This window comes from Oncorhynchus gorbuscha, linkage group LG01 (assembly GCF_021184085.1).
Source record: "Oncorhynchus gorbuscha isolate QuinsamMale2020 ecotype Even-year linkage group LG01, OgorEven_v1.0, whole genome shotgun sequence".
In the NCBI taxonomy this organism is placed as follows: domain Eukaryota; kingdom Metazoa; phylum Chordata; class Actinopteri; order Salmoniformes; family Salmonidae; genus Oncorhynchus; species Oncorhynchus gorbuscha.
In genome coordinates this window covers 113,948-134,753 of record NC_060173.1, presented here as the reverse complement: position 1 = coordinate 134,753, position 20,806 = coordinate 113,948, and the positions used below count along the sequence as shown (strand labels likewise).

The following is a 20,806-nucleotide window of genomic DNA, read 5'->3' as shown; positions in this document are numbered from 1 at the left end:
GACCGGCAGGAGGAGAGTTACCTGACTTAGTCTGCGCGCAGTCCGAACAAGCAGCCACGAAACGGCGCGTGTCACGCTCCTGAGTCGGCCACCAAAAGCGCTGGCGAATAGAAGCAAGAGTGCCTCGAACACCGGGATGACCAGCTAACTTGGCAGAGTGAGCCCACTGAAGAACAGCCAGACGAGTGGAAACAGGAACGAAAAGAAGGTTACTAGGACAAGCGCGCGGCGACGCAGTGTGCGTGAGTGCTTGCTTAACCTGTCTTTCAATTCCCCAGACTGTCAACCCGACAACACGCCCATAAGGAAGAATCCCCTCGGGATCAGTAGAAGCCACAGAAGAACTAAAAAGACGGGATAAGGCATCAGGCTTGGTGTTCTTGCTACCCGGACGGTAAGAAATCACAAACTCGAAACGAGCGAAAAATAACGCCCAACGAGCTTGACGAGCATTAAGTCGTTTGGCAGAACGGATGTACTCAAGGTTCTTATGGTCTGTCCAAACGACAAAAGGAACGGTCGCCCCCTCCAACCACTGTCGCCATTCGCCTAGGGCTAAGCGGATGGCGAGCAGTTCGCGGTTACCCACATCATAGTTGCGTTCAGATGGCGACAGGCAATGAGAAAAATAAGCGCAAGGATGAACCTTATCGTCAGACTGGAAGCGCTGGGATAGAATGGCTCCCACGCCTACCTCTGAAGCGTCAACCTCGACAATGAATTGTCTAGTGACGTCAGGAGTAACGAGGATAGGAGCGGACGTAAAACGTTTTTTTAGAAGATCAAAAGCTCCCTGGGCGGAACCGGCCACTTAAAACACGTCTTGACAGAAGTAAGAGCTGTGAGAGGGGCAGCAACTTGACCGAAATTACGAATGAAACGCCGATAGAAATTAGCAAAACCTAAAAGCGCTGCAACTCGACACGTGACCTTGGAACGGGCCACTCACTGACAGCTTGGACCTTAGCGGAATCCATCTGAATGCCTTCAGCGGAAATAACGGAACCGAGAAAAGTAACGGAGGAGACATGAAAAGAGCACTTCTCAGCCTTCACGTAGAGACAATTCTCTAAAAGGCGCTGGAGAACACGTCGAACGTGCTGAACATGAATCTCGAGTGACGGTGAAAAAATCAGGATATCGTCAAGGTAGACAAAAACAAAGATGTTCAGCATGTCTCTCAGAACATCATTAACTAATGCCTGAAAAACAGCTGGCGCATTGGCGAGACCAAACGGCAGAACCCGATACTCAAAATGCCCTAACGGAGTGTTAAACGCCGTTTTCCACTCGTCCCCCTCTCTGATGCGCACGAGATGGTAAGCGTTACGAAGGTCCAACTTAGTAAAGCACCTGGCTCCCTGCAGAATCTCGAAGGCTGATGACATAAGGGGAAGCGGATAACGATTCTTAACCGTTATGTCATTCAGCCCTCGATAATCCACGCAGGGGCGCAGAGTACCGTCCTTTTTCTTAACAAAAAAAACCCCGCCCCGGCCGGAGAGGAAGAAGGCACTATGGTACCGGCGTCAAGAGACACAGACAAATAATCCTCGAGAGCCTTACGTTCGGGAGCCGACAGAGAGTATAGTCTACCCCGAGGAGGAGTGGTCCCCGGAAGGAGATCAATACTACAATCATACGACCGGTGAGGAGGAAGGGAGTTGGCTCTGGACCGACTGAAGACCGTGCGCAGATCATGATATTCCTCCGGCACTCCTGTCAAATCGCCAGGTTCCTCCTGAGAAGTGGGGACAGAAGAAATGGGAGGGATGGCAGACATTAAACACTTCACATGACAAGAAACGTTCCAGGATAGGATAGAATTACTAGACCAATTAATAGAAGGATTATGACATACTAGCCAGGGATGACCCAAAACAACAGGTGTAAAAGGTGAACGAAAAATCAAAAAAGAAATAGTCTCACTGTGGTTACCAGATACTGTGAGGGTTAAAGGTAGTGTCTCAAATCTGATACTGGGAAGATGACTACCATCTAAGGCGAACATGGGCGTAGGCTTGACTAACTGTCTGAAAGGAATGTCATGTTTCCGAGCCCATGCTTCGTCCATGAAACAACCCTCAGCCCCAGAGTCTATCAAGGCACTGCATGTAGCACCCGAACCGGTCCAGCGTAGATGGACCGACATAGTAGTACAGGATCTAGATGGAGAGACCTGAGTAGTAGCGCTCAGCAGTAGCCCTCCGCTTACTGATGAGCTCTGGCTTTTACTGGACATGAATTGACAAAATGTCCATCAAATCCGCAATAGAGGCACAGGCGGTTGGTGATCCTCCGTTCCCTCTCCTTAGTCGAGATGCGAATACCTCCCAGCTGCATGGGCTCAGTCTCTGAGCCAGAGGAGGGAGATGGTTGCAATGCGGAGCAGGGAAACACCGTTGACGCGAGCTCTCTTCCACAAGCTTGGTGACGAAGATCTACCCATCGTTCTATGCGGATGGCGAGAGCAATCAAAGAGTCCACACTGGAAGGAACCTCCCGGGAGAGAATCTCATCTTTGACCACTGCGTGGAGTCCCTCCAGAAAACGAGCGAGCAGCGCCGGCTCGTTCCAGTCACTAGAGGCAGCAAGAGTGCGAAACTCTATAGAGTAATCCGTTATGGATCGATCACCTTGGCATAGGGAAGCCAGGGCCCTAGAAGCCTCCCTACCAAAAACTGAACGGTCAAAAACCCGAATCATCTCCTCTTTAAAGTTCTGGTAATTGTTTGAACAATCAGCCCTTGCCTCCCAGATAGCTGTGCCCCACTCTCGAGCCCGGCCAGTAAGGAGTGAAATGACGTAAGCAACCCGAGCTCTCTCTCTAGAGTATGTGTTGGGTTGGAGAGAGAACACAATATCACACTGGGTGAGAAAGGAGCGGCACTCCTTGGGCTGCCCGGAGTAGCAAGGTGGGTTATTAACCCTAGGTTCCGGAGGCTCGGCAGACCAGGAAGTAACAGGTGGCACGAGACGAAGACTCTGGAACTGTCCAGAGAGGTCGGAAACCTGAGCGACCAGGTTCTCCATGGCATGACGAGCAGCAGACAATTCCTGCTCGTGTCTGCCGAGCATGGCTCCTTGGATCTCGACGGCAGTGTTACGAGCGTTTGTAGTCGCTGGGTCCATTCTTTGGTCGGATCCTTCTGTTATGCAGGTGAATGAGGACCCAAAAGCGACTTGGCGAAAACAGAGTCTTTAATCCAGTTTAAGGAAATAGCAATACTCCTAGACAAATCGGAGCGGTAAATAAAGCATAAAAACAATTTCACTCGTAATCACGAGAACTGACTGGAGACTCGATAATAAACTGCAGGTTGCCTCGGGAAGGCACTTGACCGTAGCAGACTCAGACACCTGCTCACCACGCAGCATCTGAGGGAAACACGACACGACAGGGCGATACAAAGACACAGCACGGTGAACAATATACAAGGATCCGACAGGACAGGAACGGAAAACAAGGGGAGAAATAGGGACTCTAATCAGGGGAAAAGATAGGGAACAGGTGTGGGAAGACTAAATGATTGATTAGGGGAATAGGAACAGCTGGGAGCAGGAACGGAACGATAGAGAGAAGAGAGAGAGGAAGGGAGAGAGAAAAAGGGGAACGAACCTAAAAAGACCAGCAGGGGGAAAACGAACAGAGGGAAAAGCAAAATGACAAGACAATATAAGACAAAACATGACAGTAGGCCACAGATGGAGAGTTGTGTGGCATAGTTAACACAGGAGGAGTAGGATAAGGGTATGGCTAAAGGCTATAAGAACTTATTGTCTCGTGCGTTGGGGACAGAGAATAAAAGGAGCAGATTTCTGTGTGTGGTAGGATAGATTCAAGGCATAATGTAGAGATAGGGGTATGGTAGGGCAAGGGTACAGTGGAGGTAAAACTAGGCATTGAGTGACAATAAGAGAGGTTGCATTTCTGGACAAACTAGTAATGCTGGGTGAGGTCACCGCATGTGTGAGAGGTGGGGCAAAAGTCGTATCTGAGGCATGTTGAGTGGGACTCCGCAGTAAACTAAAACAATTATAACTATCCTAAACAACAGTATACAAGGCATACTGACATTAGAGAGAGACATAAAGCGAGGCATTGTTACGGCAGATTTGAAGAGGAGGTGTAGCAGGGATCGGACCAAAACGCAGCATGGTAGGTGTCCATGACGATTTTAATAAGAAAAGCCTGAACACTATGAAATACAAAACAAATAAACAATAACGTGAAATAAACCAAACCGAAACAGTTCCGTGTGGCACAAACACTGACACAGGAAACAAACTCCCACAAACCAATAGTGAAACCCAGGCTACCTAAATATGGTTCTCAATCAGGGACAACGATAGACAGCTGCCTCTGATTGAGAACCATACCAGGCCAAACACAGAAATAGAAAAACATAAAAACACAAAACATAGACTGCCCACCCCAACTCACGCGTTGACCATACTAAAAAAAGACAAAACAAAGGAAATAAAGGTCAGAAAGTGACAGGCATGAAGCAATCACAGGTGTTGATTAGCTAAGACAACAACGGGTAAGACAACAGCTAATCAGCTAAGACAACAACAGCTAATCAGCTAAGACAGCAACGGGTAAGACAACAACAGCTAATCAGCTAAGACAACAACAGGTAAAATGGCAATGAATGGGCAGAGAGGGTCAGCTAACTACACACAGGGTCTGAGTTCGAGGCTGGGGCCGACAGATAAATAAAATAAACTAAATGGAGTACAGTGATTAATGAACAGTCCAGCAGGCATCAGCTATGTAGCCAATTGATCATAGGGTCCAGTGAACAGCAGTAGATGAAACAGGGAAGCTGCTAGGTAGTCGTTACCATGCTAGCAAGCAGGAGACACGGTGTACAAAAAAAGTTAGCAGGCCAGGGCAAGTAAAAGCATCTTCATCGACGTCTGGCAAAAGCCGGTTTAGGGTGCATGGAATTACGTCAGCAGACCAGTCGTGATGGAACGGCGCTGCTCCGTGTCGTCAAAGGGTCCAGGCCAGTTGACAAAAGAGCTATGTAGCTAGAGTAATTTTGTTTGCTAGCCGGGAGATGCGCCTGGCTCGAGCTTCAGGACAAGGGCATTAGCCACTATAGCCACTCGGTAGCAGCAAGCTAGCAGCAATCATCCAATGCAAAAGTCCAGAGCTTACGGCAAGAATCCAGTGGTAGTGGATTCTAGTCGTGTTCGTGAAGAGTCCGCGAAGCATCAGCTGTGTAGATGAGTGATCATAGGGTCCACTGATCAGGCTGGGAGATGGGCCTGGCTTAAGGCTAGCTTTGGGGCTGGGCCACTTGGGAGCAGCTAACTAGCTGCAATGATCAGGAGTAATGGTCCAGGGCTTACGGCAGGAATCAGGTGTTGTAGTGGAGTCCGGTACCCTCAGGGTTGATTGCGCGTTGTGCAGACTGGCAGACTGGCAAGTTTTATCCATTATCCATTATCAATAAAAGCAGCTGGTGTCTGTGCTAAAGGTAAAGGCTGCTAGAAGTAGCTAACAATGACTAAGTAGCTAGTAGCTAATTAGCTGCTTAGCTTCTGATGTCTAGCTGCTGATGGCTGTAAGTGAGGCGGGTTGCCAGAAGGTATATTTCATTTTAAAATGGAAAAAGAGATTGAAAATGTACTGAAATATATACAAAAAAGACAAAAAAAAACTACATTTACACGGGAGAACGACAAACAACGTCTGTACTGCTACGCCATGTTGGATTCATTTGGCCTATCCCTAAACCTAACCCTAACCCTAACCCTAACCCTATCCCTATCCCTAAACCTAAACCTAAACCTAACCCTAACCCTAACCCTAACCCTAACCCTAACCCTAACCCTAACCCTATCCCTATCCCTAAACCTAACCCTACACATTTCTCATTCCTCTGTCTCCAACACCTCATTTGGCTGCCTTTCGTTCCAGTTCTCTGCTGCCTGTGACTGGAACGAATTGCAAAAATCGCTGAAGTTGGAGACTTTTATCTCCCTCACCAACTTCAAACATCTGCTATCTGAGCAGCTAACCGATCGCTGCAGCTGTACATAGTCTATCGGTATATAGCCCACCCAATTTACCTACCTCATTCCCATACTGTTTTTATTTATTTACTTTTCTGCTCTTTTGCACACCAATATCTCTACCTGTACATGACCATCTGATCATTTATCACTCCAGTGTTAATCTGAAAAATGGTAATTATTCGCCTACCTCCTCATGCCTTTTGCACACAATGTATAAATACTTTTTTTTCTTTTTTTTCTACTGTGTTATTGACTTGTTAATTGTTTACTCCAGGTGTAACTCTGTGTTGTCTGTTCACACTGCTACGCTTTATCTTGGCCAGGTCGCAGTTGCAAATGAGAATTTGTTCTCAACTAGCCTACCTGGTTAAATAAATGTGAAATAAATAAAAAATAAAAAATAATATTTTTTCTCACATGGTTGGTGTCATAAGGATTTTCAGATGTCAAAATGGGGTCATGTGGAAAAACCTTTTGGAACCCCTGTGTTAGGGGTTTGCGTTAGGGGTTAGTGTTAGGGATTAGTGTTAAGTGTTAGGAAAAATAGGATTTGGAATGGGAATGAATTGGTCCGCACAAGCATAGTAAAACGTGTCTGTTTTTGTGTAGTATCTACAGAGCTGGGTGCCAGAGGAGAACACGTGTCTGTTTTGTATGTGTCTGGATCGTCAACGTATCAACTGCACTGCTCGCCCCTGCATTGATCATAAAGGTAAAACACACACATACATACAGACCCTGCATTGATCATAAAGGTAAAACACACACGCATACTGACCCTGCATTGATCATAAAGGTAAAACACACACATACATACAGACCCTGCATTGATCATAACGGTAAAACACACATACATACTGACCCTGCATTGATCATAAAGGTAAAACACACACGCATACTGACCCTGCATTGATCATAACGGCAACACACACAAACATACCGACCCTGCATTGATCATAACACACACATACATACAGACCCTGCATTGATCATAACGGCAACACACACAAACATACCGACCCTGCATTGATCATAACGGCAACACACACATACATACCGACCCTGCATTGATCATAACACACACAAACATACATACCGACCCTGCATTGATCATAACACACACATACATACAGACCCTACATTGATCATAACACACACACACAAACATACTGACCCTGCATTGATCATAACGGCAACACACAAACATACTGACCCTGCATTGATCATAACGGCAACACACAAACATACCGACCCTGCATTGATCATAACACACACACACAAACATACCGACCCTGCATTGATCATAACGGCAACACACACATACATACATACAGACCCTACATTGATCATAACACACACACACAAACATACCGACCCTGCATTGATCATAACACACACATACATACATAACGACCCTGCATTGATCATAACACACACATACATACCGACCCTGCATTGATCATAACGGTAACACACACAAACATACCGACCCTGCATTGATCATAACGGTAACACACACATACATACCGACCCTGCATTGATCATAACACACACACACATACATACCGACCCTACATTGATCATAACACACACATACATACATACCGACCCTACATTGATCATAACACACACATACATACCGACCCTACATTGATCATAACACACACATACATACATACCGACCCTACATTGATCATAACACACACAATCATACCGACCCTGCATTGATCATAACACACACATACATACCGACCCTGCATTGATCATAAACGCAACACACACATACATACATACTGACCCTGCATTGATCATAACACACACATACATACCGACCCTGCATTGATCATAAACGCAACACACACATACATACATACTGAACCTGCATTGATCATAACACACACATACATACCGACCCGGCATTGATCATAGCACACACATACATACCGACCCGGCATTGATCATAACACACACATACATACCGACCCGGCATTGATCATAACACACACATACATACCGACCCGGCATTGATCATAGCACACACATACATACCGACCCGGCATTGATCATAACGGCAACACACACATACATACCGACCCTGCATTGATCATAACGGTAACACACACAAACATACCGACCCTGCATTGATCATAACACACACATACATACCTACCGACCCTACATTGATCATAACACACACATACATACATACCGACCCTGCATTGATCATAACACACACATACATACATACAGACCCTACATTGATCATAACACACACATACATACCGACCCTACATTGATCATAACACACACATACATACAGACCCTGCATTGATCATAACACACACATACATACAGACCCTGCATTGATCATAACACACACATACATACCGACCCTGCATTGATCATAAACGCAACACACACATACGTACATACCGACCCTGCATTGATCATAACACACACATACATACGGACCCGGCATTGATCATAACACACACATACATACCGACCCTGCATTGATCATAGCACACACATACATACGGACCCGGCATTGATCATAACACACACATACATACGGACCCGGCATTGATCATAACACACACATACATACCGACCCTGCATTGATCATAGCACACACATACATACCGACCCTGCATTGATCATAACACACACATACATACATACAGACCCTGTAATGATCATAACGGCAACACACACATACATACCGACCCTGCATTGATCATAACGGCAACACACACAAACATACCGACCCTGCATTGATCATAACGGCAACACACACAAACATACCGACCCTGCATTGATAATAACACACACACACAAACATACCGACCCTGCATTGATCATAACACACACATACATACCGACCCTGCATTGATCATAACACACACAAACATACCGACCCTGCATTGATCATAACACACACATACATACCGACCCTGCATTGATCATAACACACACAAACATACCGACCCTGCATTGATCATAACACACACACACACACAAACATACCGACCCTGCATTGATCATAACGGCAACACACACATACATACATACCGACCCTGCATTGATCATAACACACACATACATACCGACCCGGCATTGATCATAACACACACATACATACCGACCCTGCATTTGTCATAACACACACATACATACATACCGACCCTTCATTGATCATAACACACACAAACATACCGACCCTGCATTGATCATAACACACACATACATACCGACCCGGCATTGATCATAACACACACATACATACCGACCCTGCATTTGTCATAACACACACATACATACATACCGACCCTTCATTGATCATAACACACACATACATACCGACCCTGCATTTGTCATAACACACACACACATACATACCGACCCTGCATTGATCATAACACACACAAACATACCGACCCAACATTGATCATAACACATACAAACATACCGACCCTGCATTGATCATAACACACACACACAAACATACCGACCCTGCATTGATCATAACGGCAACACACACATACATACATAGCGACCTTGCATTGATCATAACACACACATACATACCGACTCTGCATTGATCATAACACACACAAACATACCGACCCTGCATTGATCATAACACACACATACATACCAACCCTGCATTGATCATAACACACACATACATACATACATACCGACCTTGCATTGATCATAACACACACATACATACCGACCCTGCATTGATCATAACACACACATACATACATACATACCGACCTTGCATTGATCATAACACACACATACATACCGACCCTGCATTGATGATAACACACACATACATACATACATACCGACCCTGCATTGATCATAATACACACAAACATACCGACCCTGCATTTGTCATAACACACACATACAAACATACCGACCCTTCATTGATCATAACACACACAAACATACCGACCCAACATTGATCATAACACACACATACATACAGACCCAACATTGATCATAACACATACAAACATACCGACCCAACATTGACCATAACACACACATACATACATATCGACCCTGCATTGATCATAACACACACATACATACCGACCCTGCATTGATCATAACACACACATACATACCGACCCTGCATTGATCATAACACACTTGTGACGGCGTTCGTCTGTTGAATGAAGAAAGTCGGACCGAAATGCAGCGTGTAGGTTACTCATGACTTTAATGAACAGAATAGCGGTACATGAAATAACTGAAATACAAAAACAACAGAACGGAACGTGAAACTAATTACAGCCTATCTGGTGACTACAACACAGAGACAGGAACAAACACCCACGAAATACAAAGCGAAACTGAGGCTACCTAAATACGGTTCCCAATCAGAGACAACGATAAGCACCTGACTCCAATTGAGAATCGCCTCAGGCAGCCAAGCCTATACAACACCCCTAATTAGCCGCGATCCCAAATACTACAAACCCCAATACGAAAAACAACATATAAACCCATGTCACACCCTGGCCTACCCAAACATATAACAAAAACACAAAATACAATGACCAAGGCATGACAACACACATACATACCGACCCTGCATTGATCATAACACACACACACATACCGACCCTGCATTGATCATAACACACACATACATACCGACCCTGCATTGATCATAACACACACACACATACCGACCCTGCATTGATCATAACACACACATACATACCGACCCAACATTGATCATAACTCACACATACATACCGACCCAACATTGATCATAACACACACATACATACATACCCAACATTGATGATAACACACACAGTGTTGTGGAAAAGTATTTTCCCCTTTGTAATTCTCTCTGTTTTTGCATATTTTTGATGCTGAATGTTATCCCATTTTCAACCAAAACCTAATATTAAAAAAGTGAACATGAGTGAACAATTGAAACAGCAATTTCACACCTTTTTTTAATGAAAAGAATTTAAGAAGTATGTAACATCAAATCAAATTTTATTAGTCACATGCGAATACAACAGTTGTAGGTAGACCTTACAGTTAAATGCTTACTTACAAGACCCTAACCAACAATGCAGTTTAAAAAACAGAAATAAGAAAAATAAATAAAAGTAACAAGTAGTTAAAGAGCAGCAGTAAAATAACAAAAGCGAGACTATATACAGGGGGTACTGGTACAGCGTCAATGTGCGGGGGGCACTGGTTAGTCAAGGTAATTGAGGTAATATGTACATGTAGGTGGAGATATTAAAGTGACTATGCAGAGATCACAACAGGGAGTAGCAGCGGTGTAAATGGGGGGCTGGGGCAATGCAAATAGTCTGGGTAGCCATTTGATTAGATGTTCAGGAGTCTTATGGCTTGGTGTAAAAGCTGTTTAGAAGCCTCTTGGACCTAGACTTGGCACTCCGGTACCGCTTGCAGTGCAGTAACAGAGAGAACAGTCTATGACTAGGGTGGCTGGAGTCTATGACAATTTTAGGGCCTTCCTCTGGCACCACCTGGTATAGAGGTCCTGGATGGCAGGAAGCATGGCGCCATTGATGTACTGGGCCGTACCCACTACCCTCTGTAATGATCCAAAGCCCCTGTGTGAAAAATTAATTGCACCCTTACACTCAATATACTGGTTGTGCCACCTTTAGCTGATTGGGATTAGGTCTAAACTTTGACTTATTCCAAAACGTTTAAATGTGTTGTTTTTTAACCATTTTCATTTCAACTTCAAATCAAATCAAATCAAATCAAATTGTATTTGTCACATACACATGGTTAGCAGATGTTAGTGCGAGTGTAGCGAAATGCTTGTGCTTCTAGTTCCGACAATGCAGTAATAACCAACATGTAATCTAGCTAACAATTCCAAAACTACTACCTTATAGACACAAGTGTAAGGGGATAAAGAATATGTACATAAAGATATATGAATGATTGATGGTACAGAGCGGCATAGGCAAGATACAGTAGATGGTATCGAGTACAGTATATACATATGAGATGAGTATGTAAACAAAGTGGCATAGATAAAGTGGCTAGTGATAAATGTATTACATAAGGATGCAGTAGATGATATAGAGTACAGTATATACGTATACATATGAGATGAATAATGTAGGGTATGTAAACATTATATTAGGTAGCATTGTTTATTAAAGTGGCAGGTGATATATTTTACATAATTTCCCATCAATTCCCATGATTAAAGTGGCTGGAGTTGGGTCAGTGTGTTGGCAGCGCTGCTGCGCCTTCTTCACGATGCTGTCTGTGTGGGTGGACCAATTCAGTTTGTCTGTGATGTGTACGCCGAGGAACTTAAAACTTACTACCCTCTCCACTACTGTTCCATCGATGTGGATAGGGGGGTGTTCCCTCTGCTGTTTCCTTAAGTCCACAATCATCTCCTTAGTTTTGTTGACGTTGAGTGTGAGGTTATTGTCCTGACTCCACACTCAGAGGGCCCTCACCTCCTCCCTGTAGGCCGTCTCGTCATTGTTGGTAATCAAGCCTACCACTGTTGTGTTGTCCACAAACTTGATGATTGAGTTGGAGGCGTGCGTGGCCACGCAGTCGTGGGTGAACAGGGAGTACAGGAGAGGGCTCAGAACGCACCCTTGTGGGGCCCCAGTGTTGAGGATCAGCGGGGTGGAGATTTTGTTGCCTACCCTCACCACCTGGGGGCGGCCCGTCAGGAAGTCCAGTACCCAGATGCACAGGGCGGGGTCGAGACCCAGGGTCTCGAGCTTGATGACGAGCTTGGAGGGCACTATGGTAAATGTAATGGTGTTAAATGCCGAGCTGTAGTCGATGAACAGCATTCTCACATAGGTATTCCTCTTGTCCAGATGGGTTAGGGCAGTGTGCAGTGTGGTTGAGATTGCATCGTCTGTGGACCTATTTGGGCGGTAAGCAAATTGGAGTGGGTCTAGGGTGTCAGGTAGGGTGGAGGTGATATGGTCCTTGACTAGTCTCTCAAAGCACTTCATGATGACGGAAGTGAGTGCTACGGGGCGGTAGTCATTTAGCTCAGTTACCTTCGCTTTCTTGGGAACAGGAACAATGGTGGCCCTCTTGAAGCATGTGGGAACAACAGACTGGGATAGGGATTGATTGAATATGTCCGTAAACACACCAGCCAGCTGGTCTGCGCATGCTCTGAGGGCGCGGCTGGGGATGCCGTCTGGGCCTGCAGCCTTGCGAGGGTTGACACGTTTAAATGTTTTCCTCACGTCGGCTGCAGTGAAGGAGAGTCCGCATGTTTTAGTTGCGGGCAGTGTCAGTGGCACTGTATTGTCCTCAAAGCGGGCAAAAAAGTTATTTAGTCTACCTGGGAGCAAGACATCCTGGTCCATGACGGTGCTGGTTTTCTTTTTGTAATCCGTGATTGACTGTAGATCCTGCAACATACCTCTTGTGTCTGAGCCGTTGAATTGAGATTCTACTTTGTCTCTATACTGATGCTTAGCTTGTTTGATTGCCTTGCGGAGGGAATTGTTTGTATTCGGTCATGTTTCCAGTCATCTTGCCCTGATTAAAAGCAGTGGTTCGCGCTTTCAGTTTCACGCGAATTGCTGCCATCAATCCACGGTTTCTGGTTTGGGAATGTTTTAATCGTTGCTATGGGAACGACATCTTCAACGCACGTTCTAATGAACTCGCACACCGAATCAGCGTATTCGTCAATGTTGTCGTCTGACGCAATACGGAACATATCCCAGTCCACGTGATGGAAGCAGTCTTGGAGTGTGGAATCAGATTGGTCGGACCAGTGTTGAACAGACCTCAGCGCGGGAGCTTCTTGTTTTAGTTTCTGTCTGTAGGCAGGGATCAACAAAATGGAGTCGTGGTCAGCTTTTCCGAAAGGAGGGCGGGGCAGGGCCTTATATGCGTCGCGGAAGTTGAAATAGCAATGATCCAAGGTTTTTCCAGCCCTGGTTGCGCAATCGATATGCTGATAAAATGTATGTTTCTGAGTTACAGCAGTTCTGCATGGAAGAGTGGGCCAAAATTCCTCGACAGCTACGTGAGAGACTGATCAACAACTACAGGAAGTGTTTGGTTGGAGTCATTGCAGCTAAAGGTGGACTGATCAACAACTACAGGAAGTGTTTGGTTGGAGTCATTGCAGCTAAAGTTGGACTGATCAACAACTACAGGAAGTGTTTGGTTGGAGTCATTGCAGCTAAGGGTGGACTGATCAACTGCTACAGGAAGTGTTTGGTTGGAGTCATTGCAGCTAAAGGTGGACTGATCAACAGCTACAGGAAGTGTTTGGTTGGAGTCATTGCAGCTAAAGGTGGACTGATCAACAGCTACAGGAAGTGTTTGGTCAGAGTCATAGCAGTGAAAGCATATCCAGTTATTGAGTGTAAGGGGCAATTACTTTTTCATACAGAGCGATTGGGTGTTAATACATTTTTTTAAAGTATATATCTTTTTTTGTTATTTGCAAATTCAGGTTCTCTTTATCTAATATTAGGTTTTGGTTGAAGATCCGATAACATTCAGTATCAAAAATATGTGAAAATACTTTATGTAAGTCCATTTTATCCATACATCCCAATGTATATACATTCAGATACACACACACACACACACACACACACACACACACACACACACACACACACACACACACACACACACACACACACACACACACACACACACACACACACACACACACACACACACACACATGGACATACGGGGTACACTCATAAACACACATACTCAGTGGAGAATGTGCGTGTGTGTGCGTGTGTGTGTGTGCGTGTGTGTGTGTGTGTGTGTGTGTGTGTGTGTATGGGTGTGTAGCTCCAGCGTGTGGACCCTGTGAGGTTCTGAGGGAGAAGAGGGAGTCCAAGTGTTGTCCGGAATACGAGTGTGGTATGTACCATATTACTAGAATTCTTTACTAATATATATTACATTTACATTTAAGTCATTTAGCAGACGCTCTTATCCAGAGCGACTTACAAATTGGTGCATTCACCTTATGACATCCAGTGGGACAGTCACTTAACAATAGTGCATCTAAAACTTAGGGGGGGTGGGGTGAGAGGGATTACTTAACCTATCCTAGGTATTCCTTAAAGAGGTGGGGTTTCAGGTGTCTCCGGAAGGTGGTGATTGACTCCGCTGTCCTGGCGTCGTGAGGGGGCCAGGGCAGCGAACAGTTTTGACTGGGCTGAGCGGGAGCTGTACTTCCTCAGTGGTAGGGAGGCGAGCAGGCCAGAGGTGGATGAACGCAGTGCCCTTGTTTGGGTGTAGGGCCTGATCAGAGCCTGGAGGTACTGAGGTGCCGTTCCCCTCACAGCTCCGTAGGCAAGCACCATGGTCTTGTAGCGGATGCGAGCTTCAACTGGAAGCCAGTGGAGAGAACGGAGGAGCGGGGTGACGTGAGAGAACTTGGGAAGGTTGAACACCAGACGGGCTGCGGCGTTCTGGATGAGTTGAAGGGGTTTAATGGCACAGGCAGGGAGCCCAGCCAACAGCGAGTTGCAGTAATCCAGACGGGAGATGACAAGTGCCTGGATTAGGACCTGCGCCGCTTCCTGTGTGAGGCAGGGTCGTACTCTGCGGATGTTGTAGAGCATGAACCTACAGGAACGGGCCACCGCCTTGATGTTAGTTGAATATATGGTATATTCGAATACTACTCTAGAATACTATAGTAATATACACTGTGTATTAAATCAAATTGAATGTATTGGTCACATACAGATGTTATTACGGGTGTAGCGAAATGCTTCATACAGTATTATAATACTACACTGCTAGAATACTATACCAATATATACTTTCTTTACAATACTGCACTACTAGAATACTATACTAATATATACTGTATATTATAACACTACACTACTAAATTACTATACCTACAATACATTATAATATTACACCACACCAGATTACTATGCCATGCTGTATACAATACAATACAACAATACATTACCACATTCAAACTGTTGTCCGGAGTACCAGTGTGGTAACTACAGGGCTTTAGCAGCATGACAGTGAATCCAGCTTAATGTTTCTGGATCCTGGTTGGTAGGAGAGGGAGAAGTTGAACCAGGTGAAGAGCAGGGCCCACCTAGCTTGCCTGGAATTTACACGCTTGGCGGTGCAGAGATATTCCAGGTTCTTGTGGTCGACCCACACAATGAACAGATGTTCCGCCCGCTCCAGTCCGTGCCTCCACTCCTCCAACGCCATCTTCATCGCGAGTAGCTCACAATTCCCCACATCGTAGTTCCTCTCCATGGCGTTTAGGAAATGGGAGAAGAAGGCGCAGGGATGTAACTTGAGGTCCAGAGCAGAATGCTGGGACAGGACAGCCCCCACTCAGACATCCGAAGCAGTGGCCTCCACCACGAACTCGCGGGATGGAACAAGATGAACCAAGATGGGAGCTGTGGTGAAACGGTGTCCGGAACTCCCGGTCAGCAGCTGGGGACCACGTGAACAGAACCTTGGAAGTGGTGAATATAGATGGGGAAGCCAGGGTGCTCTAACCCCAGATAAAGCGGCGATAAAAGTTGGCGAATCACAGGAAATGTTTTAGCTGCACCCTGGATGTAGGCTGGGGCCAATCCACCACCACTCTCACCTTCCCGGGATCCATCTGTACATTCCCTGCAGTGATGATGTTACCCAGGAAGGGGATGGTGAAGTGATAGAATTCGCACTTCTCTGCTATTAGAAACAGCTGGTTCTCCAGGAGGCGTTGGAGAACCTGTCAGACGTGGAGCATGTGTTCTTGGGCGGAGCGGGAGAAGATGAGGATTTCGTTGAGGTAGTCAAAGTCACAGAGAACATCATTAACCAGAGCCTGGAACACAGTTGGGGCGTTGGTAAGCCTAAATGGCATGACCAGACACTTGTAGTGACCGCTGGCTGTGTTGAAGGCAGTCTTCCACTCGTCCCATTCCCGTATCTGCACCAGTGGGTAGGTGTTCCATAGGTACAGCTTGGAGAACACGGTGTCCCCCTGGAGAGTCTCAAAGTCCGTCGAGATGAGTGGTAGCAGGCAGCTGTTCTTCCCTGTAATGTCATTTGGGCCCCGGTAGTCGATGCACGGGCACAGGGTTGGTTGCTTCTTCTCCACAAAGAAGATCCCTGGGGGATGCAGAAGGCGGGGGATGCAGAAGGACGGATGAATCCTGCAGCTAGGGAGTCCTCAATGTAGGTCTCCATTGCCTTGGTCACCGGATCTGACAGAAACTACAGTCGTTCCCAGGGCGGAATGGTGCCTGTGAGAAGGTCAATCTCGCAGTCATAGTGTCAGTGAAGTGGAAATTTAGTGACTTTACAGAACACCTCCAGGAGGTCCTGGTACTCCGCGGGTTTGGTGGAGTGGTCCGGGGCAACTTCCGAGCCCACAGGAACGTCCCTGGGCAGGCTGTGCTCACTTCAGACAATGTATGTGGTAGAACGGGCTGCAGACCATAATGGCACCAACAGTCCAGTCTATATTGGGATTGAGTCACTGGAGCCAAGATAATCCCAATACAATGGGAACCTGATTAATCAGCATAAATTGGATTGCCTCGCTGTGGTTCCCTGACACTCATAGGTTTATAGGAGTGGTATTGTGAGTGAACCTGTCTATAGAGCGCCAGTCCAGCGGTCTAATGTCCATGGGAATGGAGAGGGGCTGATTGGGGATGCCCAGCTCGGACACCAGAGTAGCGTCCAAAAAACTCTCATCGGCCCCAGAGTCGATGAGTACCCAGAGAGATTTCTACTGATTCCCCCACAGCAGGATGGCATGGAAATGCATGCGAGTAAGGGTAGAGGCAAAGTTCTCCATAAGGCCCACCGGAGTACTCGCCCCTTTTAATGAGCCTGGGTTTTAATGGGCAGGTTGCTACGAAATGTTCAATAGCTCTGGGTGTGGGGTCGGCGGAAGCGCTCAGCCGGAGTCAGTCTAGCCCTGCCCAGGTGTCTGGACTCTGAAATCGGCCTTCGGTGATTCCTGAGAGAACTCGGGTGATGTCGGGTTCATGTAGACTTCGGGGACGGACAAATAGACTTTGGGGGTGTGTCCGGGATTCTTCGGAGGCAAGGTGGGAATCGAGGGCGAACGAGTGTGAAAGGGTACAGATTCCCTCTCCTTCCTACGTTCTCAAAGCCATCCATCAATTCGGATGGTCAAGGCTATGAGGGAGTCAAGCTCATTTATGACCACCTCCGATAATCCGTGAAGAAGCATGTCGAACAATGCTTCCAGGTTCCAGGCACTCTCAGCCAGCAACATGCGAAAATCCATTGCATAGTCTGCCACACTACGGGAGTCTTGATGTAGCGGGAGCAGCTTATGAGCAGCCTCTCTCCCAGACAACGGAGAATCAAACACCTTACAAACTTCCGCTTCAAACTCCTCTAGACTAAGAAAGATGGTGGACTGTTGCTCCCACACCATCGTAGCCCAGGCGAGTGCCCTCCCGGACATCAGCGTTATGATGTACACTATCCTCGAGTGGATCGAGGGGAACACAGAAGGCTGCATGGTGAAAATTGAGGGAGCACTGGGAGAGAAAAGCCTGGCAGGTTATAGAATCTCCAGCATAGAGCTCCGGAGGAGGTAAGCGGGGTTCTCGGGACACTGGGGTAGGCTGGGCGATTACGAGTGTGACCCGCTGCCCAGTAGGGAATCCACGGAATTGCTCCAGAAGTGTCGAATGCCTGGTCATGGCATTCTGCCAGGTTATGGAGTCCCTCCCGCCATAAGACAGGAGCAAGGGGAAAAACGCTGGTAGGCTTGATGAACAAAACAAACTGGCAACAGACAAACAGAGAAAACAGGTTTAAATACACAGGAGATAATGAGGGGAGACACTTGGTAGGGGTGGAGACAAGCACAAAGACAGGTGAAACAGATCAGGTTGTGACAGTGGTACGTACTACATTATTAAAATGCTACAGCACTATTCTACAGTACTAATATGTACTATAATGCACTATATTGGACTACTATATTGTAGTCTACACTAATACTAATGTAATACTGTACGTGTAGTGTGTGATACTATAATACTGTGTACTGTGTGTGTGTGTGTGTGTGTGTGTGTGTGTGTGTGTGTGTGTGTGTGTGTGTGTGTGTGTGTGTGTGTGTGTGTGTGTGTGTGTGTGTGTGTGTGTGTGTGTGTGTGTGTGTGTGTGTGTGTGTGCGCCGGTATTGTTTGTGTGTGTATTGTTTGTTTGTTTACTGTGTTTTTCGTGTACTCTGTGTGTCCTGTGTGTGTATGCGTTTGGGTTGTGTGTGTGTGTGTGTGTGTGTGTGTGTGTGTGTGTGTGTGTGTGTGTGTGTGTGTGTGTGTGTGTGTGTGTGTGTGTGTGTGTGTGTGTGTGTGTGTGTGTGTGTGTGTGTGTGTGTGTGTGTGTGTGTGTGTGTGTGTGTGTGTGTGTGTGTGTGTGTGTGTGTGTAGTATGTGACCTGGTTAGTTGCCAGCTGCCGGAGGTTCCTCGCTGTGAAGACGGTCTGACTGTGGTGCTAACTAACCCTGGAGAGTGTCAACCCATTCATCACTGTGGTGAGTAAAACACACACATCCTGAATTATATGATCTCTATTAAGGATGACTATCTGACTATCTGGATATCTGACTATCTGAATATCTGAACGGACATTGGTTTTTGTTCACTTGTGTGAGTGATCATTTATGGAGATTTTTTTTAAACAAAGAATACGCTTTGTCTAAATGAAATTAAATGTTCCGTTACACACAAGGATATACTGCACTATGAAATTTGAAAATCTTAATTAAAACAACCATCTTTGAATGTAGCTTTAATGACAGTGTGTTGAGTTACTGCTGCATATTTAGCCAGCCTGTTCTGACAAAAGTGTACTTTCCCCCATCTTTAATTAGTAATTTCAGTGCCCACCAGAGCATGGAGCAGAGTTGAGCAGTTGTAAATCCCGCTCGTTGCGCATGGAGCAGGAGCTCCATGTCCTTTCCAACCACTCTGCTAAAAAGCGCTCCGTGATCACAGGAAAAGAAACTGCCACACCAAAATATCTCTCTTCTTTAAAATCACAATTGAACCAACACCCATCTATTGTTGTGACTTCCAGGACCTACCATTAGGTTTTGAAGTATTAAAAAATATATATATATTTTTTACATTGTTAAAAAGTAGAGACTTAGAGCTACAAATGGTATATCATACACTGCATTTTTGAACAACAATGGGAAAGTAATTATGCTTTGAAAGTTGATAAACTTGTTAACTAACTTTTGAGAAAAGGGCCTTGAATTTTTTGGTACCTCCTGGGGAGCTTCCTTTGTCTACACCCATTCAGCATTGTTCACACCCTCTTAAACCAGCCCCACCCATTCAGCATTGTTCACACCCTTTTAAACCAGCCCCACCCATTCAGCATTGTTCACACCCTCTTAAACCAGCCCCACCCGTTCAGCATTGTTCACACCCTCTTAAACCAGCCCCACTCGTTCAGCATTGTTCACACCCTCTTAAACCAGCCCCACTCGTTCAGCATTGTTCACACCCTCTTAAACCAGCCCCACCCATCTGTTTAAGGATCCACATGTGAGGTCATGTGCTAAACAGTGAGTAGTGTAGTAAAGACTAAAAGTGGTAGTAGCCTACAATAAGGAACAATTCCAGGTAAACTGTGTCCAGATATAAATATGGTATAAGTATTAGATGACCCTTAACCAGACACACTTGTCTAAATTGATGGGTCACGTGAAAGAAATGCTAAAAA

At 45.8% G+C, this 20,806-nt stretch overlaps 1 protein-coding gene across 2 annotated transcripts in view; it reads left to right on the top strand.

Moving 5' to 3' along the window:
* The window catches only part of vwf (von Willebrand factor), a 208,587-nt gene that overhangs the window by 119,667 nt on the left and 68,114 nt on the right, over positions 1-20,806 (top strand). For both annotated transcript variants that reach the window (XM_046342718.1, XM_046342727.1), the window contains exons 41-43: positions 6,640-6,742; positions 14,884-14,955; positions 19,503-19,607. In XM_046342718.1, the coding sequence (XP_046198674.1) occupies positions 6,640-6,742; positions 14,884-14,955; positions 19,503-19,607 (280 nt within the window). The remainder of the gene's footprint in view (positions 1-6,639; positions 6,743-14,883; positions 14,956-19,502; positions 19,608-20,806) is intronic.